General features: G+C 43.0%; 1 protein-coding gene across 6 annotated transcripts in view; it reads left to right on the top strand.

The window, feature by feature from the left end:
* Window positions 1–18,639, top strand: part of myo6a (myosin VIa) — a 158,789-nt gene that overhangs the window by 74,078 nt on the left and 66,072 nt on the right. For all 6 annotated transcript variants that reach the window (XM_040017657.1, XM_040017658.1, XM_040017659.1 and 3 more), the window contains exons 15-20: window positions 692–764; window positions 4,687–4,814; window positions 5,795–5,890; window positions 6,161–6,331; window positions 13,352–13,390; window positions 13,606–13,699. In XM_040017657.1, the coding sequence (XP_039873591.1) occupies window positions 692–764; window positions 4,687–4,814; window positions 5,795–5,890; window positions 6,161–6,331; window positions 13,352–13,390; window positions 13,606–13,699 (601 nt within the window). The remainder of the gene's footprint in view (window positions 1–691; window positions 765–4,686; window positions 4,815–5,794; window positions 5,891–6,160; window positions 6,332–13,351; window positions 13,391–13,605; window positions 13,700–18,639) is intronic.

Genomic DNA, 18,639 nt, shown 5'->3' on the forward strand with positions numbered 1-18,639 from the left:
TCAGCACCCAAACAGTCATTAGCAACAGGTGGCACGGAGACTGACGGCGTCCAAGTCTGTGAAAAGCTGCGTTTCTGTTTGGGGAAAATAACAACGCTCTCTTTGAAGGTCTTCTCATAATAAAGGAGAAGGAACTCGAGCGCTCAGACCTCCGCCAACACACAGCGTTTGCTGACCTTGGAAAGCCACAGCCTCCTTAATGGGTTTATTGTCGTCGGGAGCTGTTTCCAACAAAAGAAATGCTGTTTAGTTGAAGACCCTGAGGTCCCTCTGTCAGACTGTTGTGTAATCTTAGTTCACTCGCAGAATCCAGAGTTTTGGATCAGTGCCGTAATTGAATCATCTGCTCTGTCTGTAAACCGCAGACCTCAGAGAAGGGCCACATTAAACACTGGATTGTGTTTGACTTTCCCTCGACTGTGTTCTAACAGCGGCTGTCTGTTTCTTACCTTTAAAACTCCTCGTTTGCCCAAACATCTGTCTGCAGCATGAAAAGCCCCATCACCTTTAGATGCTCATTTTTGCATGAAAGTGTAATAGCAGAAAGCCTGGCCTAAGCGCCACTTGTTAGAGAGCTTGAATGCACCCCAGGCAGAACCTCCGAGCCGTCCCTGCCCTCGTTAGACGAACGCCAGGCATGCCGTGAATACAGTTATGATTTCTCATTAGAAATTTCTCTGTTGCATTCCAGGAGCAAGAGCTGTACCAGCGGGAGGGGCTGGGAGTCAACGAGGTTCACTACGTCGACAATCAGGACTGCATAGGTATGAAGACGCCACTCCTCGCTCAGCTCGCGTGATTGTGCATTCAGAGCAGCTGCAGTCACTCCTCTGTGCCGATGAAATTCTCTGCAGAGGGGTTTGATATTTGTTCTCTTTTACACCACTCCTTTTATTAGTGCATAGAGCATAATGTGAACAATTTCCTACTTCAACTGTGCACCTCAGATACCCAACAAAGGTGCAAAAAGCAGTTCAAATTCCTCTTTAAATATCTAGATGGTGCATGAATGTGTGGAGGGGATTTGATCAGCTTCCCCCCGTTTCTGCTCTGGAACAACCAGTGCAAGAGTTAAAGAGCTGATGAGGAAGTAAATCCCTTTGGTTTGATACTAAACCTTCAGCGCACGCAGAGTAATGCATCTTTAAAAATCCCGCCTGCGGCTTTCACGCAAAGTTTTGCCGTTAATGTGGAGAGTTTGTTGTTTTAGTTCACAAAGAAAGATTTCCTTCTGATCCTCTGAGCAGTGCTACATCTTATCTTTTGTGTGGTTTATTATATTAATATTTAAAGCTATATTTTTTTTAATATTCCTAAAGAAACACAGACTCATCCAGCTGTTTTCACTTCTCGAGCTGTTACTATACAATTTCATCTCACACAAATAAAGTGTAATAAACCCGTTAAAATCTCTTCCTGAGAGTAAGTGCTCTGAGACCGAATGCTGGCTGAGTTTTTAACACTTTGTGCAGCACTTTATTGCGAGAAGCAACCTCGAGGCTGAAGTGAATGAATCCCCATTAGACTCTAACGTTGAACTATAAGGCTGAAATAAGCACGTTTACAGTGTCTGTGGATATTGGGGGAATCTTTGTGTGCTGCGTCCAATACAGTTTATGAATGCCGCTCGCTAACCAAGCGATAACCTCTCACTCCGCCCTCTGATTTAAATGTGGTCATTTCAGGAGCCAACACATCAATGCCTAAAATCCTTAGTTCAGAATCTGCAGTCCAAAATAAATAGCTGACTTCCAGACAGTGTTCATTTCATTGATTTTCATCATAGGTTTCATCAACAGTAATTTCTTTCAGGCAAAAACACAATAGCTAAATAAAATCTAATGCATGAGGACGAAAATCATGACGTACTGAAACTTCTGTCAACGAATAAAAATGAGATGAAAACCTTTCGGGGAAACGAGATCCAATCAGAACTAATTAGGTTCTGATTAATTGAAGGGGGTTAGCTAACTCCCATGCAAAAATAGCACTGCTTCAAAGATGGCTGTGCCCGTCGTTATTATACAGTCTATGGGGATGTGTTGATGTCCACTGGGTACATCAGACTGGAAAAGACGGCTCTAGTTCAAACACTAAGGTGTCGCCTAAAAATGAAATAGTCTATTTGCAGTGTGCCGTATTAAAGGAGAGCTAGGCCTCTTGAAATTTTATTGTATACGAAAGAAAAAGAGCTTTGTATTTATATGTCGGCCCTATATGTAAGAGTGTCCTGTAAAAGCTGCTCATTATCCACCTCAGTGCTCATCATCCTCACTTTTAGGAGAGCTGCCTCTCTTCACTTTGACCTCCGAGCCTCGGTGCCGCTTCAAAGACCGCAAAGAGGACGAACGACGAAGCCCCCAAGCCTGTGAACTCCCGTCCTGACTGAAATGTGTCTTAATAGTTCATAAACATGGAGGGAGACTGATGTGACAGGGCAATCTAAGGGGAAGGAGGTTAATGATGCTTTCTGTGCTTTCAGTATGAGATGTTTAACTACAGCAGAGCGAGCTGCAGGGAGGCGGGAGGCTGGCTGTGCTCGCTGGCTCGTAGATTACCGAAACGCGGTTGTTTGTTTGCTGGTTTGGATTCCCGTTGCGTGTTATAAAAGGAGAAGCTCCTCTTTGTTCAGGGGACGTAAAAATCACAGTTGATGTAGCAGAAAATTACATTTGTACAAGCAGCGGCCACGTGACTGCACACAGAACAAGGCGGAGATGGAAACGAACAGGAGGAGGAGGAGTGGGAACTATTAAAAAGTTCTTTAACGTCACAGAAGTTTGTTCGAAGCGTTACTTTCACTTCATTCAGGTTTTATTAACTCCTGCAGCCATGTGCGCTTTCGTTTGTTGCTGGTTGTCTCCTGTGATGGAGAGAAGGTGGACGGATTGAGCGATGGAGGGGCAGATGACGGGATGCCTCCCGAGGTTTTTGCTGCTCGAAGCTCTGCTGACCTTCATTTGCTGAATAGTTTGTGAGTAGGAGTCTCCATCAAAGAGCCTCTACTGTGCAGCATGTCAGTTCCTGTCAGGAAACATTACTGAAAAAGACTGCTAAAGCTCACGTAGGTAGGTAATCATATCTTCTAAACAATCCCCCACGTCATCCTCTGAATCAGTCAGTCATCCCACGTAAACTTCCTCCCCTGCGCCTCAGTTTTCTGTCAGTTTGCTGGCTGTTTGTTCAGCACTGACAGCTTTTCCTTCACAGGCGTGTTGTCGGTCACTGCAGACCTCACCTTCTTCCTTTATTTTCTTCTTTCTGTTAAAATAATCTTTAAAATAACATTTTGAAAGTAGGATCTGTAGCAAATTCAGAACATTTAAAGGGAAGGTTCTTTCTCCAGCTTCTTATTTTTTAGAGGAGCTGTTAAAAGTTAAAAATGAGCTTCCTAAATAGTTGTTTTTTAGGCTCTTGTAGACATTTCAGCTTCTTGAGTAAAGGAATCCATCTGTCTCCATCACTGAACAAAAGTGGTGGCCTATGACACCACCTGTCAGCCTCCTATAACACAGTCTTGAGAACCCATCACAAGAGATTCAACACCTGCTCACACCATGAGCCATCACGTGACCCCAACGGCTCACGTGATGATAGAGAGCCGTAAAAACTCTAAGGACCACCTCCTGACTGCACCTTAGAAGTTACATATCTGAGACCTGCATAAGTCTCTTGGATTAGCGATGGAACATCTTTAAGAACAGCTGCCTTCAGATCAAGCACCTGAGACAATCATGACCAGGATGACCGAGAACCTTCACAGATGTCCTCACAAAGACTGATATTCTTCAGGTGGATTACTTGAGTTCATTTTTCCTCAGTACACAGAAATAAAACAATACCACAACACCAGGTTCAGCTGTGTAATATTCTGTATAGTAACAGGAAGCTTCCATTTATCTTTATGCTCTCTCTGATTGTTTAAATAACCGTTCACGTCTCTCCTGGTGTGATCAGATATGCTCACAACCCAGGATGGTTCAAAAAAAGAATCTGTCTTTGTAAAACTCACAGCTTTGATCTCTCAAAGTCACACAGAGGGCTTCGCCAATGACGAGACTTAATCATTTATTTTTATACTTACAACTGTTTTTGACTTAAATATGCAGAGAAACTGGTTTTTACTTAACATTTCCATGTCAGGACCTTGCAGAAATAAAAATGCATCGAACTTCCATCACGTTAGATTTTGATACTTTTGTAGGAGAAAGGAGCAAAAGTTGGTGCACGGCACAAAACAGGAAGTAAGCAGTGAGTCCTCGGGTGTCCCAGTCTCCGTCATCAGGAGCTTGAAGCTCATTACGTCCTTAAATTGAGCCGTGGCTCTTCTCTTTAAAATGGGTCAATGACTTTTAATAGTGAGAAGGATATGATGTTAAACTAATAAAATAAAAATCACTTCTGCACCATCCGAGAGAACTAAACTGCACTAATGCAATAATAATAATTGTGATTTGGTAAATTAGGTCCCCATCACCTTTCAAGTCAGATCAGGTCAAGGAGAAACTGTTACAATCTCCACACCTCTTCCCATTGGATTAAACTTTAATTTGAATTTGCCTACATCGCACCCTCCGTGATTCAATCGGTCGCATAGCCCGTCAGCCTCGGGGTGATCCGCCGCAGCTTCATTAAGAGGACACGCAGCGTTCATATTTCTCATGCTTGTCACGGTTTTCCCCGCAGACCTGGTGGAGGCGAAGGTGGTCGGCATCCTGGACATCCTGGACGAAGAGAATCGTCTACCTCAACCCAGTGACCAGCATTTTACCGACACCGTTCACAACAAACACAAGGACCACTTCCGCCTGACTGTAAGTGACCGCACGAAGGAAGGAAAGTCAGGGAAGCATGCCACTTTTAACGCGAGGATTTTATGGGACTCAGGGAATGTTTGATTTACTCAGGAGATTCTCTCTGAATCATTTCAGCTTAATCTTTAGACTCAGAAAAAACTGGAGCTGATTTATATGTTTGTCTGAGTCTTCTTGTTTTACCCCATTCCTCCAAATAATCTGCTGCAAGGCCTATTTAGACCTTATTTTCCCTGTTTTGGCCTCTTGGGCAGCATTCAGGGTGGGCTGGTATTAAACCTGAGAGACTACAGATTACACGCAGAGCTGGAAAAAGTGCTTTTTTTTCCTCGCTCTATCTCTCAGGTATAGGAAGTTCTTGTTTCTAGCTGCTCGTTCTCACATTGACATGTTTCGATGAGTAAATGTTTAAACTGGGTCTGAAGACCTGCAGCAGGTGCAAATCTGTTACCTGTGCCTGCACGCAGGGTTCAGTGATGCTGCAAAGCAGAACAGCTGATATCTCCAACTGCATTTAAAGGTGGTGGCACTACAGCCTGAACACGAGATGATGGACTCACTGCTCTGATATTTATCGCCACTAAAGATTATTAGCCGAGGAGCACTTTATCTGCAGTATTAAACAATAACTTATCAACAAGGAGCTTCACCTTCTACCATGGCTCCTTAATTTTAAAGCTTTTATTGATAATTTGGATAATATTGATGATATTGATAAACACAAAAAATGGGAACTTTTGATATTGACTTGAAGTTTTGAGTTTCGGTGGAGTGACGTGGAGCCTGAGAGTGAGGTGATCTCACTGACGGTTAAATTACTGGCATCAAATCTTAATCTTCCCAGCAGCGAGTGATTGGCAGGACTGGGAATTAGTTTTCCATCGTAAATGGGAAGCATGCATGAACTCTGCTGAGTCTGCAGAGTTTTAGTGTGTGTGTGTTTCCACCCGTGATCAGGTGCATGTGTGTGTGTCCTGCAGGTACCCAGGAAGTCTAAGCTGACCGTCCACAGGAACGTGAGGGACGATGAAGGATTTATCATCAGGCACTTTGCAGGAGCCGTGTGCTACGAGACGGTGCGTCACCAGAACACACTGCGGCGTCTTCAAAATGAATTTCTTTTCTCTGATCACTCGACTGCAGAAAACTCAACTTTTAACATGAAAGCGTGCCATCATTGAGATGAGAGTGTTAAAAACATACCGAGCGTAGCTGCGGAGAGATTCAAGTCATAAAATCGTGTAGAGATTTTTCCTTCTGCAGTTAAGCAGGCGTATCAGAAATGGGAACAAAAAGAAGAGACTCGAACCGAGCGCCGCGTTCACGCTGAAATGTTTCTCCTTCAGACCAAGTTTGTGGAGAAGAACAACGACGCCCTGCACATGTCTCTGGAGTGTCTCGTCAGCGAGTCCAAGGATCGCTTCGTCCGCGAGCTGTTCGAGAACTCCAACAACAGCAAAGACGTGAAGCAGAAGGCCGGAAAACTCAGCTTCATCAGCGTCGGCAACAAGTTTAAGGTGAGCAGCAAAAAAAAAGAAAAAGATCCAATCCAACATGCGATGTGTGATACAAATACTTGTAGATATTTATGACCACCAGGACATGTACTGCTCTGTGGAGAACAGGCTGAGGCTAATTAAAAGTCTTTGCCACCACTGGCTCGTCTGACTCTGATGAAGAAGTCCTGTCTGTCAAAAAATAAAACAGAGCTGCTACACCTCATTAATGGCTTGAATTAAAGATGTGCTCCAGACTTCATCCCCTCAGATCCCGGCTCATTGTCCAGTCTGCTCAGGCGGCACTTTGGGCCCCGGCCAGTTCATACTCACACTTCTTCTTTACTAAATGCTTGTTGTATGTTTAGTTTAGGATGATCTGATACAAGCAATGTTGCAAACCTGTTATGTAGCTATCAAAAATGCAGGCCTCTTTCAGCTTACACAAAACACCCCGAGGCTAAAAGGAGCTCCTAACTGGTTGAGCTGGGAAAACTCGGGCCTAATTTGAAGACTCTTCAGATTTTGGTGTGAGAGTACAGGTCGCTCGAATAAGCCCTTTAGGGCTGACAGAATACCCTCAGTGTGTTCTCTCCAGCATCTCCTGGGCCTGCCCGTGGACACTCAGATGGACATGCCCGAAGGACCTCACCTCACCTAGGAGGTGTTTCTGCTCAAATGCCCAAACAATGTGAAATCACTCTTTTCACCTCGGCTGTTCTCCTCGCCCTCCACTTTCATCCTACAATCTGCTCCTCTTATTCCTTACCCGCTGAACTCATCCCCAACCTTAAGTGGGCACAGCGTGAGCTTCATAGTTTGAGCTGCAAATTCTCATCATTGCTCGATGAAGCGATGATGAGATATACACAAATCCAGAGGCCAGCAGGCTCATTCAAGGGTTCCCACTCATCCTTAAAAAGTCTTAAAATGTCATTTTAAAATTTAAGGTAATTAAATGCTTTAAAATCATCGTGAGAGGATAATCTGAGGGGCTGCACGGAGGCCTAGTTTAACATAAATAACGATGATGATAACTGTGAATCATGCAAAGCTACTCTACTCTAGTCCATTAAGCAGAATAGTTCCTAAATGTTTAGTCTGCCTCATTATATACATGTCTGACTGATTGTTATAATAAAGCCGGCAGCGCCCAGGCTCACCTCCGAGGTCCCGTAGGTACAAAGAGTCAAAGTAAATGTATGAAATCTTCATCAAGAACATAATTTTTCACCTAAAAACAGTCAGATGAGCGTCTCTCTTTCACCCTGAGCACAGAGATGGCAACGTCTTTGCTGTCAGCTGGAGTTATAAACGGAGGATTTTTATTCTCCTCCATCGTGACTCATCCAGCTCAGCCTCTCACCTTGATGTGCGCTCTAATGTGTCACCTAACCAAAGGCAAGGCGAGCCAAAAACCACAGCGCCTGGCTCCACTCAATCATCCCTCCTAAAATATATAAATATATATATTTAATGGAGAAAAAATAACCTGAGGTAGTGATGGCCAGGTGTATTTAACAGGGTCAAAGCCAGAGAGCAGCGAGGTGTCCAGTACAAACAGGATTTGTTTCTTTTCTTTTTTTAATTAAAGACGCGGGAACACAATAAATTAATTTTCATGTGTACAGTGACAGTGATTTATATCAACAGGTCCTCCAACATTCATAACAGGCCTATGTTGCAAAAGTCTGAAACAACAGCAGGAGGGAAAAGTGTTTACTGGAGGCCATTTTTAACCTCGCCCTGCATTTTTTCCAGGCTTAAAATTAATTGAACAATTGACTGATAAGAGTTTCATTTCCACGAGGGGCCTTGTTTCTTTCCATTTCCTGACAAATTAAGGAGAAAGGAGGTCTGGAGTCGTTTGCACTGTTTAATTTACATTTGGCAGCTTTCAGAATAGCCTGATAATGAAATGCAATAGTTCAGCCTCGAAGTAATAAATGCATAAAATAGTTTTTCGGCATTAGCTGAATAAGGTGTTCTTAGTTATTTAATTTGTAAGCTAATAGACATGTCCTTGTCAGAAATCACACCCGGTGTTGCTGGAGGTCAGCGTAATGCCATTTTTAGGGCCAAGCAGAATAAATATCATTTGTTTTCTGAGTTTTCTGAAGTAGAAAATTACAGCGGATTGAGGCCTTTATGTCTGTAGTTTATTTCAATGATTTGTGTCATCCTTCTTCACAGATTCGTAAAACTGCGTGTCATCTGCATAGCAAAGAATGTATGTATAATGAGGAAAGTATTGGGCCTAGTTGAGAGCCCTGTGGAACTAACTTCTAACTAACAGCTTCTAGTTTCTGTAATAAAATGTTATGATCAGTGAATTTTAGTGCTCTAGCTTTGAAGAGCACAGGAACGAGTTCACTGTGGCCGGTTTTCTTGTTTTTTTTTAATGACAAAGCAATAAGACGGGAGGTGTGGAGTCAGCTGGATACTTTGGATTTGAGCAGCAGCTGTTTGTCTAAATTCTTAATAAGTTATCCAAAAGTGGTGCCGATTCAAGTGATGAAGGATTATTATGAAGAACAGTCGGTACCAAAGAATCTGCCGGCCATTACAATGAGCCTTGTATGGAGGAGTAAGGAGTCTTGCATGAGACTGATCTTAAGTTTGATTTCCACTTCCTGTTTGTTTAAGTTTATAAAACAATCATAGTTTGGGATGAAGTAGACCCCTTTTTACAATATTAATGCTTTACCCCATGGAGATGACGTTTGAAGACTTTCCCCCGACCTTTAATGCCGAGTTTTCACACCTCAGTGTAGATGAACATAGACATGGTTTGACAACCATTAGAACAGTTTCCAGGTTTTTCCAAGGGTAGCTGCATAGACAGAGACCGAATCACTGATTTCTGCTGCACATCCAGTCATTATGTTTTATAAGTAGGCATAAAATATGTCAGAAAACTGCTTCAGGTGTTATTCCTGGTAGGCTCAGGCATCTCTTCTTATTTGTAGTCATCCTCACAGTAAATGTTTTTAATCATAGTCTGCTGACTGAATTGGGCCAGTACTCTTCAGAATTGGTCCACTGGTTTTCTGTCCAGCTGAGTACTTTTTAGGCTCTCCATCACGAGGCTATGTGGAAAGTTCCCACAATAATGAGTCACAGAACAGCAGCGAATTTAAAAGTATGTGAGGATAAATATACACTTCAAATTTAGATGTGATAAGGTAATTACATGAAGCAGACATTTTTCTAATGTAGCACCATTTTTATCAAATTTGTTGGTGCACATGGATTATATTGTCAGCCAGGTGAGGTCAGCTGACCAGCTGAAACTGTCCAATGAAGGTCAGTGTTTCCTGTGGGTTTATTGCTTTTGGATTTGGGGATGTGCCTCAGGCTGCACCGTTTCTGTGATGCACGAGGAGAATGTTTGAAAACCGTGAATGTCCAGCGTGGAAGATCAACTAAACTGATGCTTTCAGGAAAACAAAGAACAAGTCATGTTTGTCTGCCGCTGCACCAGCAAAAACATCCCGCGGTTGTTCGAGAGGGTTTAACTCGAGTCCGTGCAGACTGGATTTAGTCGTTATTACGTGTGTTAGTGTGTTCTGTTTTCCTCATCCCGGCGCTTCTCCTCCTCCTCCCCTTCCTGAGCCCTCACTATTCGAGCTATGATTACAGTTCAAAAGGTGTACCGGAGGACCCAGACGGGAGGCAAGCCGTGGGTGCAGAGGCGAGCGGGGTGGGGAAAATGAGCAGTGATAAATCCGAGACGGTGGAGGTGATGGAGACGCTGCTTCCTGGAGCTTCAGCGATGAAGGGAGATTGTGATCCGTGCAGGTTTTCATTATAACCAGACACCGTGGCTTTGCCCCACTTCAGTGACGAAATACATCATAACAAAGGTGTCCTGCTCCAAAGGCTCATCCAGACATGGCTGATAATTCACCTGCCTGCCTCCGAATCATCTGCATGCTCCTCTGTTATGAATTACAAAGTCATCGTGCAGCAGACGACCTGACCGGGTCAGATTGCATTAGTGGCTGTTTGTCTGTTTGCATGAGCATGGCTGAGAGAGCAGATGTAAATAACATCATAAACGCTTTACAGACATTTAAACCTTTAAATGGAGCGGAGGCCGGCCGGCCGTGCATTCTTCTGCTTTTTGTTCCGCGCAGCTGCTTTTCGTCAGCACATGTAGGCTGCTGCATATAAAAGGGAGTTATGTAAGCCGTAACACACTCTCATACGTCCTCTCACGAGAAAATGGATGAGGCGAAGGCCAAGTCCATCATTTTATTAGAGCATCTTCAAGTATATGACTGTGTTAATTCCACAAGCAATTACAGTAAGCAGATGGATGGAAAGGCTTTCAAGCTGTCGTGCCTGTTTTAGCCTTACCTGTGCCGTGGCTTTAAGGGAGACATGGTGAGTTAGTTTTTTCATCACTGCAGTTTGTCTTTACTTAATTATATCACCAAAACCTGCAAAACTGATGATTTTCCAATCAGCCTTAAACGTAATTTGCACAGGTGCTGCAGTGGCTTTTTTAGAAAGTTTGACGAAATAATTTTTTAAGCATTTTTAATACAACGCTTCCGAAACTTAACCAGCAGGGTCTCAGAAAAAGGCGTTGGGTTTTAAATAATGAAGGGTCAAGAAACTATCCCTGCACCATCGCATCACCGTCAGTCTGAACAGTGGATACAAGGCAAGATGGGTCCATGCTTTCACTAAACTCTGACCCTACCTGTCCTCGTCATGTGTCCTCATCCGCATCACATGACCTTATAAATGCTTAAAAATAAATATCTGGTGCTCTTCCTCAGCCCTGCACTGCTTCTCTGGTCAGGCTCACCAGCCTGCAGAGCTTCTTCTTCTGTAGTTATTGTGGTGCTCAGTTTGTGAAAGCGTGAGGAAAAAATTGAGTTTTCGAGACAGCTTCCTGCTCGTATATGACAGTGTTTGCCACATCAGCCGAGGGCGTCATTGCGAGCCTGGATTGGCCGTTGTGTGTCCGCCAAACACATTAGTGGACAAACAAGGACGTTGTTGTGGTGTTAATTGCCGTTAGCGGGCCGTCCTTTACAATCTGTCACTGTTTGCTGTGCACTCATCTGTCTTCCATTATACCCCCTAATCAGTATACATCATTTACATTTGCATATGTTCACATTCACAGATGCTCCTCGTGTCCACAGTCACATCAAGAAAAGCTACAAGAAGCTTTAATAATGCAAGCATTAGTGAGAAGTTTCCCCTCTCTGAATCCATTTCTGTGCTGATTTGTAACTCTGACTGTTGTTTGGAACAAACATTTTTTTTAAAGAAAAGGCAGAGACCTGATCAGAAACTGCACCCAGCAGCTTACTGGGTACAAATATGCTGATAATGTAGATTAACAAAGGTTTTGGTTCCGTATCAGAAGCGCTGCCTGCAGACAGGGCGGTCCTGCCGTCTCCCTGCGAATCTTCTTCTCTCTCCAATCACAATTTTACCTTGTATCTGCTCCTCTTCCTGGAAAAACAGAGAAAAGATGCCTCCCTGCCTAGCTTTGACTATAAATGTCATTCTACCAATTCTACTTATTATCTAAGTTTGGGACATTCTGTTTGGACTCCGTAGGCCCAGAAAATATCCTCCTGACTTTTAACCAGCATGATGTGTAAGCATGTTTTGCAAAACCCTCAGAACTTCTACATGTCAATCACGATAATTCAATTCAGTCATGGCGCTGAATGAAGCTTCTGACCTTCATTACACGGAGTGCCAACTCTTTAATGCGCACAGCAATGTGTAAAAATCATAAAAAACAACTTTATTTAATCATTTTATCCCTAACAGCAGCAGCAGTCTGCAGATGGACAAATGTGCTGCTTTCAGGGATTTTTGTATGTTGTTTGCAGCCCAGTTAACCAAATCTGATCTCCTCGGCACTCGTCTCTGTGCCAGATGCACAGCTGCTAGCTTTCAGAGGAAGGTGCAGGTTCAGGCGGTACATCCCACCTAAACCAGCCAATTATGGACTGAAGGTCTGATATGACTGTCACGCTAAAACTGTGCAACCTCCTATCTCACATGGTCATGTAACCCCTGAAATTTGAAGTAAAAGCACTTTGTGACGCTTTCTTTAGTCAATTATCAGAAAGCAGATCAACATCCACAGTAGCAGCGTGATACATCACATGATAGTGATGTTCAGTGGAGAAACCAGACTTTGGCTTTAACAATGAAGTTTGTAGCAGGACTTGAACGTGTTTATATTCTCTGAACATGTAACGTGGATCTCCTGTCCTCGTGAAGCTGTGAGGGCTCAGAAATGCTGGGAAAATGATTTAAAAGGGGCAATTTTGAACAGACTCCTCGTGCATTCTTACGGCCTATGACTGGGAAAATATTGGGATGTGATGTGGAATAACCCGTACCCAGTTTTGCAGTCACACGATGGATGTCGGGCGATTGTGTGTCTGCCTGTCTCTTGAGGTTTTCTCAGTTTTGTTTGAATAAAAGTGATGATGCGTCTCCCTCCTCTGTCTCATCCCACCTAAACCAGCCAATTATGGACTGAAGGTCTGATATGACTGTCACGCTAAAACTGTGCAACCTCCTATCTCACATGGTCATGTAACCCCTGAAATTTGAAGTAAAAGCACTTTGTGACGCTTTCTTTAGTCAATTATCAGAAAGCAGATCAACATCCACAGTAGCAGCGTGATACATCACATGATAGTGATGTTCAGTGGAGAAACCAGACTTTGGCTTTAACAATGAAGTTTGTAGCAGGACTTGAACGTGTTTATATTCTCTGAACATGTAACGTGGATCTCCTGTCCTCGTGAAGCTGTGAGGGCTCAGAAATGCTGGGAAAATGATTTAAAAGGGGCAATTTTGAACAGACTCCTCGTGCATTCTTACGGCCTATGACTGGGAAAATATTGGATGTGATGTGGAATAACCCGTACCCAGTTTTGCAGTCACACGATGGATGTCGGGCGATTGTGTGTCTGCCTGTCTCTTGAGGTTTTCTCAGTTTTGTTTGAATAAAAGTGATGATGCGTCTCCCTCCTCTGTCTCCCGCAGACCCAGCTGAATATTCTCCTGGACAAGCTCCGCAGCACGGTCAGTGTTTGCTCCTCTTTTGTTTTCATGATTATGTTGCGAGCCGTCCTGTCCGTACATCTCGCAGTCCCCACCTCCCCTCCCCCTCGGTGCCGTGCATCACGTCCTGAGCCCGATATGATGAATGTCATGAATTTGTGATGTAGGTTGTGGATCATGCTGTTGGTGTAATAACTTGTTTCATCTTCTTTACCCCCCAACAACTCCTCCTCCAGGGCTCCAGTTTTATTCGCTGCATTAAGCCGAACCTGAAGATGGTCAGTCACCAGTTTGAAGGAGCTCAGATCCTCTCCCAGCTGCAGTGCTCTGGTCAGTGTTTCCTGCACACTCTGATTTTAATGTTTGCACCTGGAAGGAAGTGAGGTCATTTCACTTCTAACATCACTTCCTGTCTATTCTGTCTTTTTGAAGAAGCAAAACATGTCAGGGCCTCGTTGTTCTGGCGTTTGAACACTTTTAATAGACTTAACAGTCTCCTCGAGACACTTTGTATTGTAAGGCAAGACTCTACAATAATAGAAAGAAACCCCAAGAATCAGATGACCTGCTATGAACAAGCACTTGGCAACAGTGGGGAGGAAAAACTCCCTTTTAACAGGAAGAAACCGCCGACAGATCCAGACTTGGGGAGGGGCGGGGCCATCTGCAGTGAGGGAGGAAGTTGTGACAAAGACATGCTGTGGATGAGAGACAGAGATGAATAATAACTAATGAAGCGTAACTAAGGGAGGATTCAAGGTCACCTGATCCAGCCCTAACTATACGCTTTAGTCTTTAAGCCTAATCTTAAAGGTAGAGATAGTGTCTGTCTCCTGAATCAAAACTGGAAGCTGGTTCCACAGAACAGGGGCCTGAAAACTGTGCAGTTCATAAATGGCAGCACATTATTACAATGGTTATGGGTTTTGGACAGTTTTCTTTCTTCACCAACAAAAACCGCACAGTACAAGTGTCACATTAGCTCTCTGTTAGTAAAAGTTAATGTTCTGGCACTGTCTGTGTGCCTGAGGTTTGAGATTTTCCCATAAACTGTGCCTCAAACAGCAGTGCGTAGGTCTGACGTCCAAAGACGGCTGATTGGTTTACTTATTAAAAAAAAAAAATCTGTCCTTCTGTCCACAGCTGTAGATAAGAAACAAACTTCTGTGTGACTATTTTATAATCTCCCCTTCAGCGCGTTTCACACATCTGTTATCAGTATGTCCTATTTGTCCTATTTAAATGACAAAAAAACATGCAGCGCCTTTACAGGTGACACCGAGACTGCAAATAAGAACAAAATGTCACGAAATCTCCGAAAAACACGGAAAAATTTAACCAGAGAGAGAGGGCGAGACAAAAAGGAGGCAGTGACTCATCGTCTTTTACAACAAACAAGGATGTTTTTCAGACGAGTCTGCGGGGAAAATAACAAGGGTTCAACCGTGTGAGAGCAAGGTTTGTGAATTATTTGAAAAAACGAGTTTAAAAGTTGGACAGAAGGAAAACAAAGTGAGTTTAAAAAGTGACAAAACTGCTGAAGGTGAGCTCTCTGTCTTTATCTCCACAATAAAGCTCTCACACTGTCTTGTGTTGTAAATCAAACGCACCCAAACTGCCCACTGTTGGGTCAGGATCAAGCAAAGGTGATACGCCTTTGGCCAGACTGTGATTAGGTTGTGATTAGAGACCTTCATCTTGGAAGGATCACTGCGTGATATTTGTCAGGTAACACACAGTTGCTAACCAAAATAATGTGCTAATTTTTTCCATAATTAAGGAGCTCGTCAGGTTTGTTTTGGCCCGGTGTGCTCTGAGAACACGATTTCAGGTTGAGCTTCGTTTCGGTTACACAGACCTGCAGATTTCATCAGTAATACAAGCAGGAAGAGTGCATCAGGAAAACAAAACCGTCTGAAATTCTTTTAGAGCTGCTGTTGATCTGATCGTCCCCACAAATGCCAGCTCACCTGTGGAAAAGCCACTCGTGGATGAAGCAGGTATGAGGCCTGTTCTTCCCTCTGTGCCTTTGACCGGACGTAGAGTCGATCCAAGGTCGGTGCTCTTCCCGCTGTCACGTTGTCTTTTCTGCATGTTTTTATCCTCTGAGGCAGAAACTCCTCTCAGGCACAGTGCGCGCAACGCAACACTGCAGGGAGGCGTGCTGCGTTCAGGGCAAACTCAGGGACTACATGTCTCTCTCCTCACCATCCCGAAAGGTTCACAGCTCACAGAAACACAAAGCTGGCAGCACATCTGCGAAAAAACTCAGCTCGGCACATTTTAAAGTCAGTTCAGGTTTTAGGACGACGTCTTCGTTGGAGGTGTCATTTTATTTATTTATTTTTTTTAAAATAATAATAATAATTGGGACATTAACGGCATTTCATTTTAGATTTTAGAACAGAAAGCTTTTTGTGTCAGGTTTGATTTTATTCTGAAGGCTGACGCTTTGATTTTATTTTTTGATTTTATTTTGAAGCTTTGATCTGCTCCCATACTGTACATTAAACTCCAGCTTCATGATTTACAGTCAGGAAGATGTTTATAGGCTGTTAGTAAAAAACGCGGAGATGCTACACACTTTAACATATCTCACTGCCATCAAATTAAAAAAATGATGCCATTTTTCCTGAAGATGGTTGTTTAAAAAAAAAATGTGTGATGTGTTTTCTGTGAGTGATGCTGTTTTTTTATTGCACATCTGTAAAGGAAATGGCTTCATTAATAACACGCACAACAAAATGGGAGCTTCCAAATAAAAACGAGTTCAACAAAGTGCTTGTTTATGCCAATGATCTTGTTTTCCTAATTGTTGGAGCTCATCGCTCGTAGTTCAAATTAAACTGTGATTAATTGCCCAACACCCATTTGAAGCCACACAGTAAATCAACCTCCACGGTGGCACTGCGAGAAGAGAAATTGCGACAGATGTGTTTCATTAAAGATTTATATTTTTAAAAAAGGTGTTAAAAAGGATTTGAAATGTGTTTTTGATGCAGCTTCGATTTGATAACTCATGAAAAGTGCAAATAACAGAGGATTTACTAAACTCGAGAACAAAAGTTGATTTTAAATTGATTCTGTTAATTACTTTTTCTCGCCTTTTTTTTTTTTTTTCTTTCAAGTAAATGTAAATTGTAACCAGTCGGTATTTTAAGCATACCCAGATGGCCTGTATTTCCTGTGGTCCTGCTTGTGACTGTGGCCTTATTCTTAAACATTTTCTGTTTCCCTCTGTGAGATTCACCCCCATCTCTTCCCTGTCCTCGGCTTTGGAGGTAAAGAAGTGATGAGTTCAGATTTAATATCCTCAGAGATTCGGTTCATGCTCGCAGAGCTCAGATACCGCACCCCGCCGAACTCTTTATCAGTTATATTGTGCTGAGAATCGAAGTGTTGTTGGTCTGGAGTAGACGTGAGAGACCTCTGTGTACCAGCTCGACACAGTCAGGGCCCAAAGTGGGAAGCTCAGCAACAGCCGGGGCAAAGAACCTCTGAAAATGAGATGTAGATTTAATCTGAGCCTGAGACGGGGCAGGGTTGTCTGACCCGAGCTGCCTTGAGCAGAAAGTACAGATAGACTTAGAGGGCTTAAGTAAATCAGTCCACGTTGAAGTTGTGATACACCTTGCGAGTTAGACGCAGGACTTGATAACCACGTGTGGTGTTACAGCTGCTGGAGGGGAGGCTCACAGATTCAGGGTTTCTTTTCTTCTTCAAACAAAAGCGCGGATCAGCTTTTAATACCTTCATGCCCCCCAAAAGGGCTCCAAGGTGAAAGCCCACACTTCTGAAAATTGCCTCAATGTAGCTGTGAAGGGTGATGTTTCAATTAAAGATGATATCAAATCCCCAAACAGGAAGCCGTGCAGCAATTACAGCTGAAAGCCCGATATGAGTTGTGTTCAGCTCGGGGCCAGCACTCAACAACTTTCAGCTTTATCTGAATACACAAGAGGGAACTTCTCTTATCACGGGGCAGCGGGCGGAGGAAGTCATTCAGCAGAAGAAAGTGCTTCGCTGTCGATGGGCTGAAGGTAATGATGGGGAAGATTTGAATTTGATCCTCGGGCTCCGGACGGTGTCTTGTGCTGCTGATTGTCACTCATCACCACAGTTTTATTAATCAATGAAAACTAATGAAATATCAGAGACGTGAGCGTAGGCTAAACACAGTAGGAATCTAGGCAGTGTCTCTGTTGCTCTCAGTTAGTGATGCACCTCCAGGGTTCAAGTTAAAATAATCCTAAAATGTCTTATTTTGAAATTATATCAGTATCAAAGCTGGATATGCTCGCTGCTGTGGGAATGTCCTCATGCATTTTTTTCTTTATTTTATCTTTGAGCCATATATTCTGTGTTTGTGCCGTCCTGTGATTTAAACTGTTAACTCATTTAACGTGGCTGTGAGAGTACTTTATGCTGAGCAGGGGGTTGACGAAATCAGTGGAAAAACACTCGATGGAGGTCATGAGCTCCAAAGCAACTTAAGGACACTAACAAATACTGCAGAGAGGATGAATGAATGCCAATTAGCAGCCTCTGTTTGACATGAAAGAGGCCTGAAAATGAGCCCTTTGATAGAAGCTTCCAGAGCAAAATGAGATGACTAACAATGCTTCAAAAATGGCAAATGATCTCCGTTTACAGGCGGTCTAAATAAATAGATTAATGTAATGTGTCAGAGGAAAGTTGTGGCAGCACAAGCAGCAGACAGAAAGGGTCACAAAGCTGAATATGCAGTGTCTGATAAAGGATGCTAATTGGCATGCGCAGACTGTTTGGACCAAGCTCTTTAAGCAGCCTTTAGCTGCTTTGAAGTTTTTCTATTTGGAAGTTCTATTAATGGGATCAGCCGAAGCTCACTTCCATTTTTGTGCCAGTATACCTGAGAGTATTTTGATTTTTACCCATACGTCTAACAACAGATTGCACAATCCAGTGTCTAAAAAAAAATAACAATGCCATCTGTTTTGTTTTTCTGGAAATTATATTGTTCCTGTTTTTCCTGACAGCTGCTGTCAGGTCCGTAAGTACTTGTACAATGACAGAGCTTTTGTAGTTTTGCCTCTGTACACCACCACTGAGGATTTCAAATCAAACATTCAAGATGTTTATGACTTAAGTGCAGACTTTCTGCAGCTGTAATTCAAGGTGCTTAACAAAAGTACTGCATCATTTTTTTTTAGGAATTACAGAAGTTTTTATACAAAGTCCTACATTTTCTCAAAACTAACTGCTAGTCTGACATCATTTTAAGTATAAGC

Source organism: Simochromis diagramma, unplaced genomic scaffold (genome assembly GCF_900408965.1).
Source record: "Simochromis diagramma unplaced genomic scaffold, fSimDia1.1 OVJJ01000802.1, whole genome shotgun sequence".
Lineage (NCBI taxonomy): Eukaryota > Metazoa > Chordata > Actinopteri > Cichliformes > Cichlidae > Simochromis > Simochromis diagramma.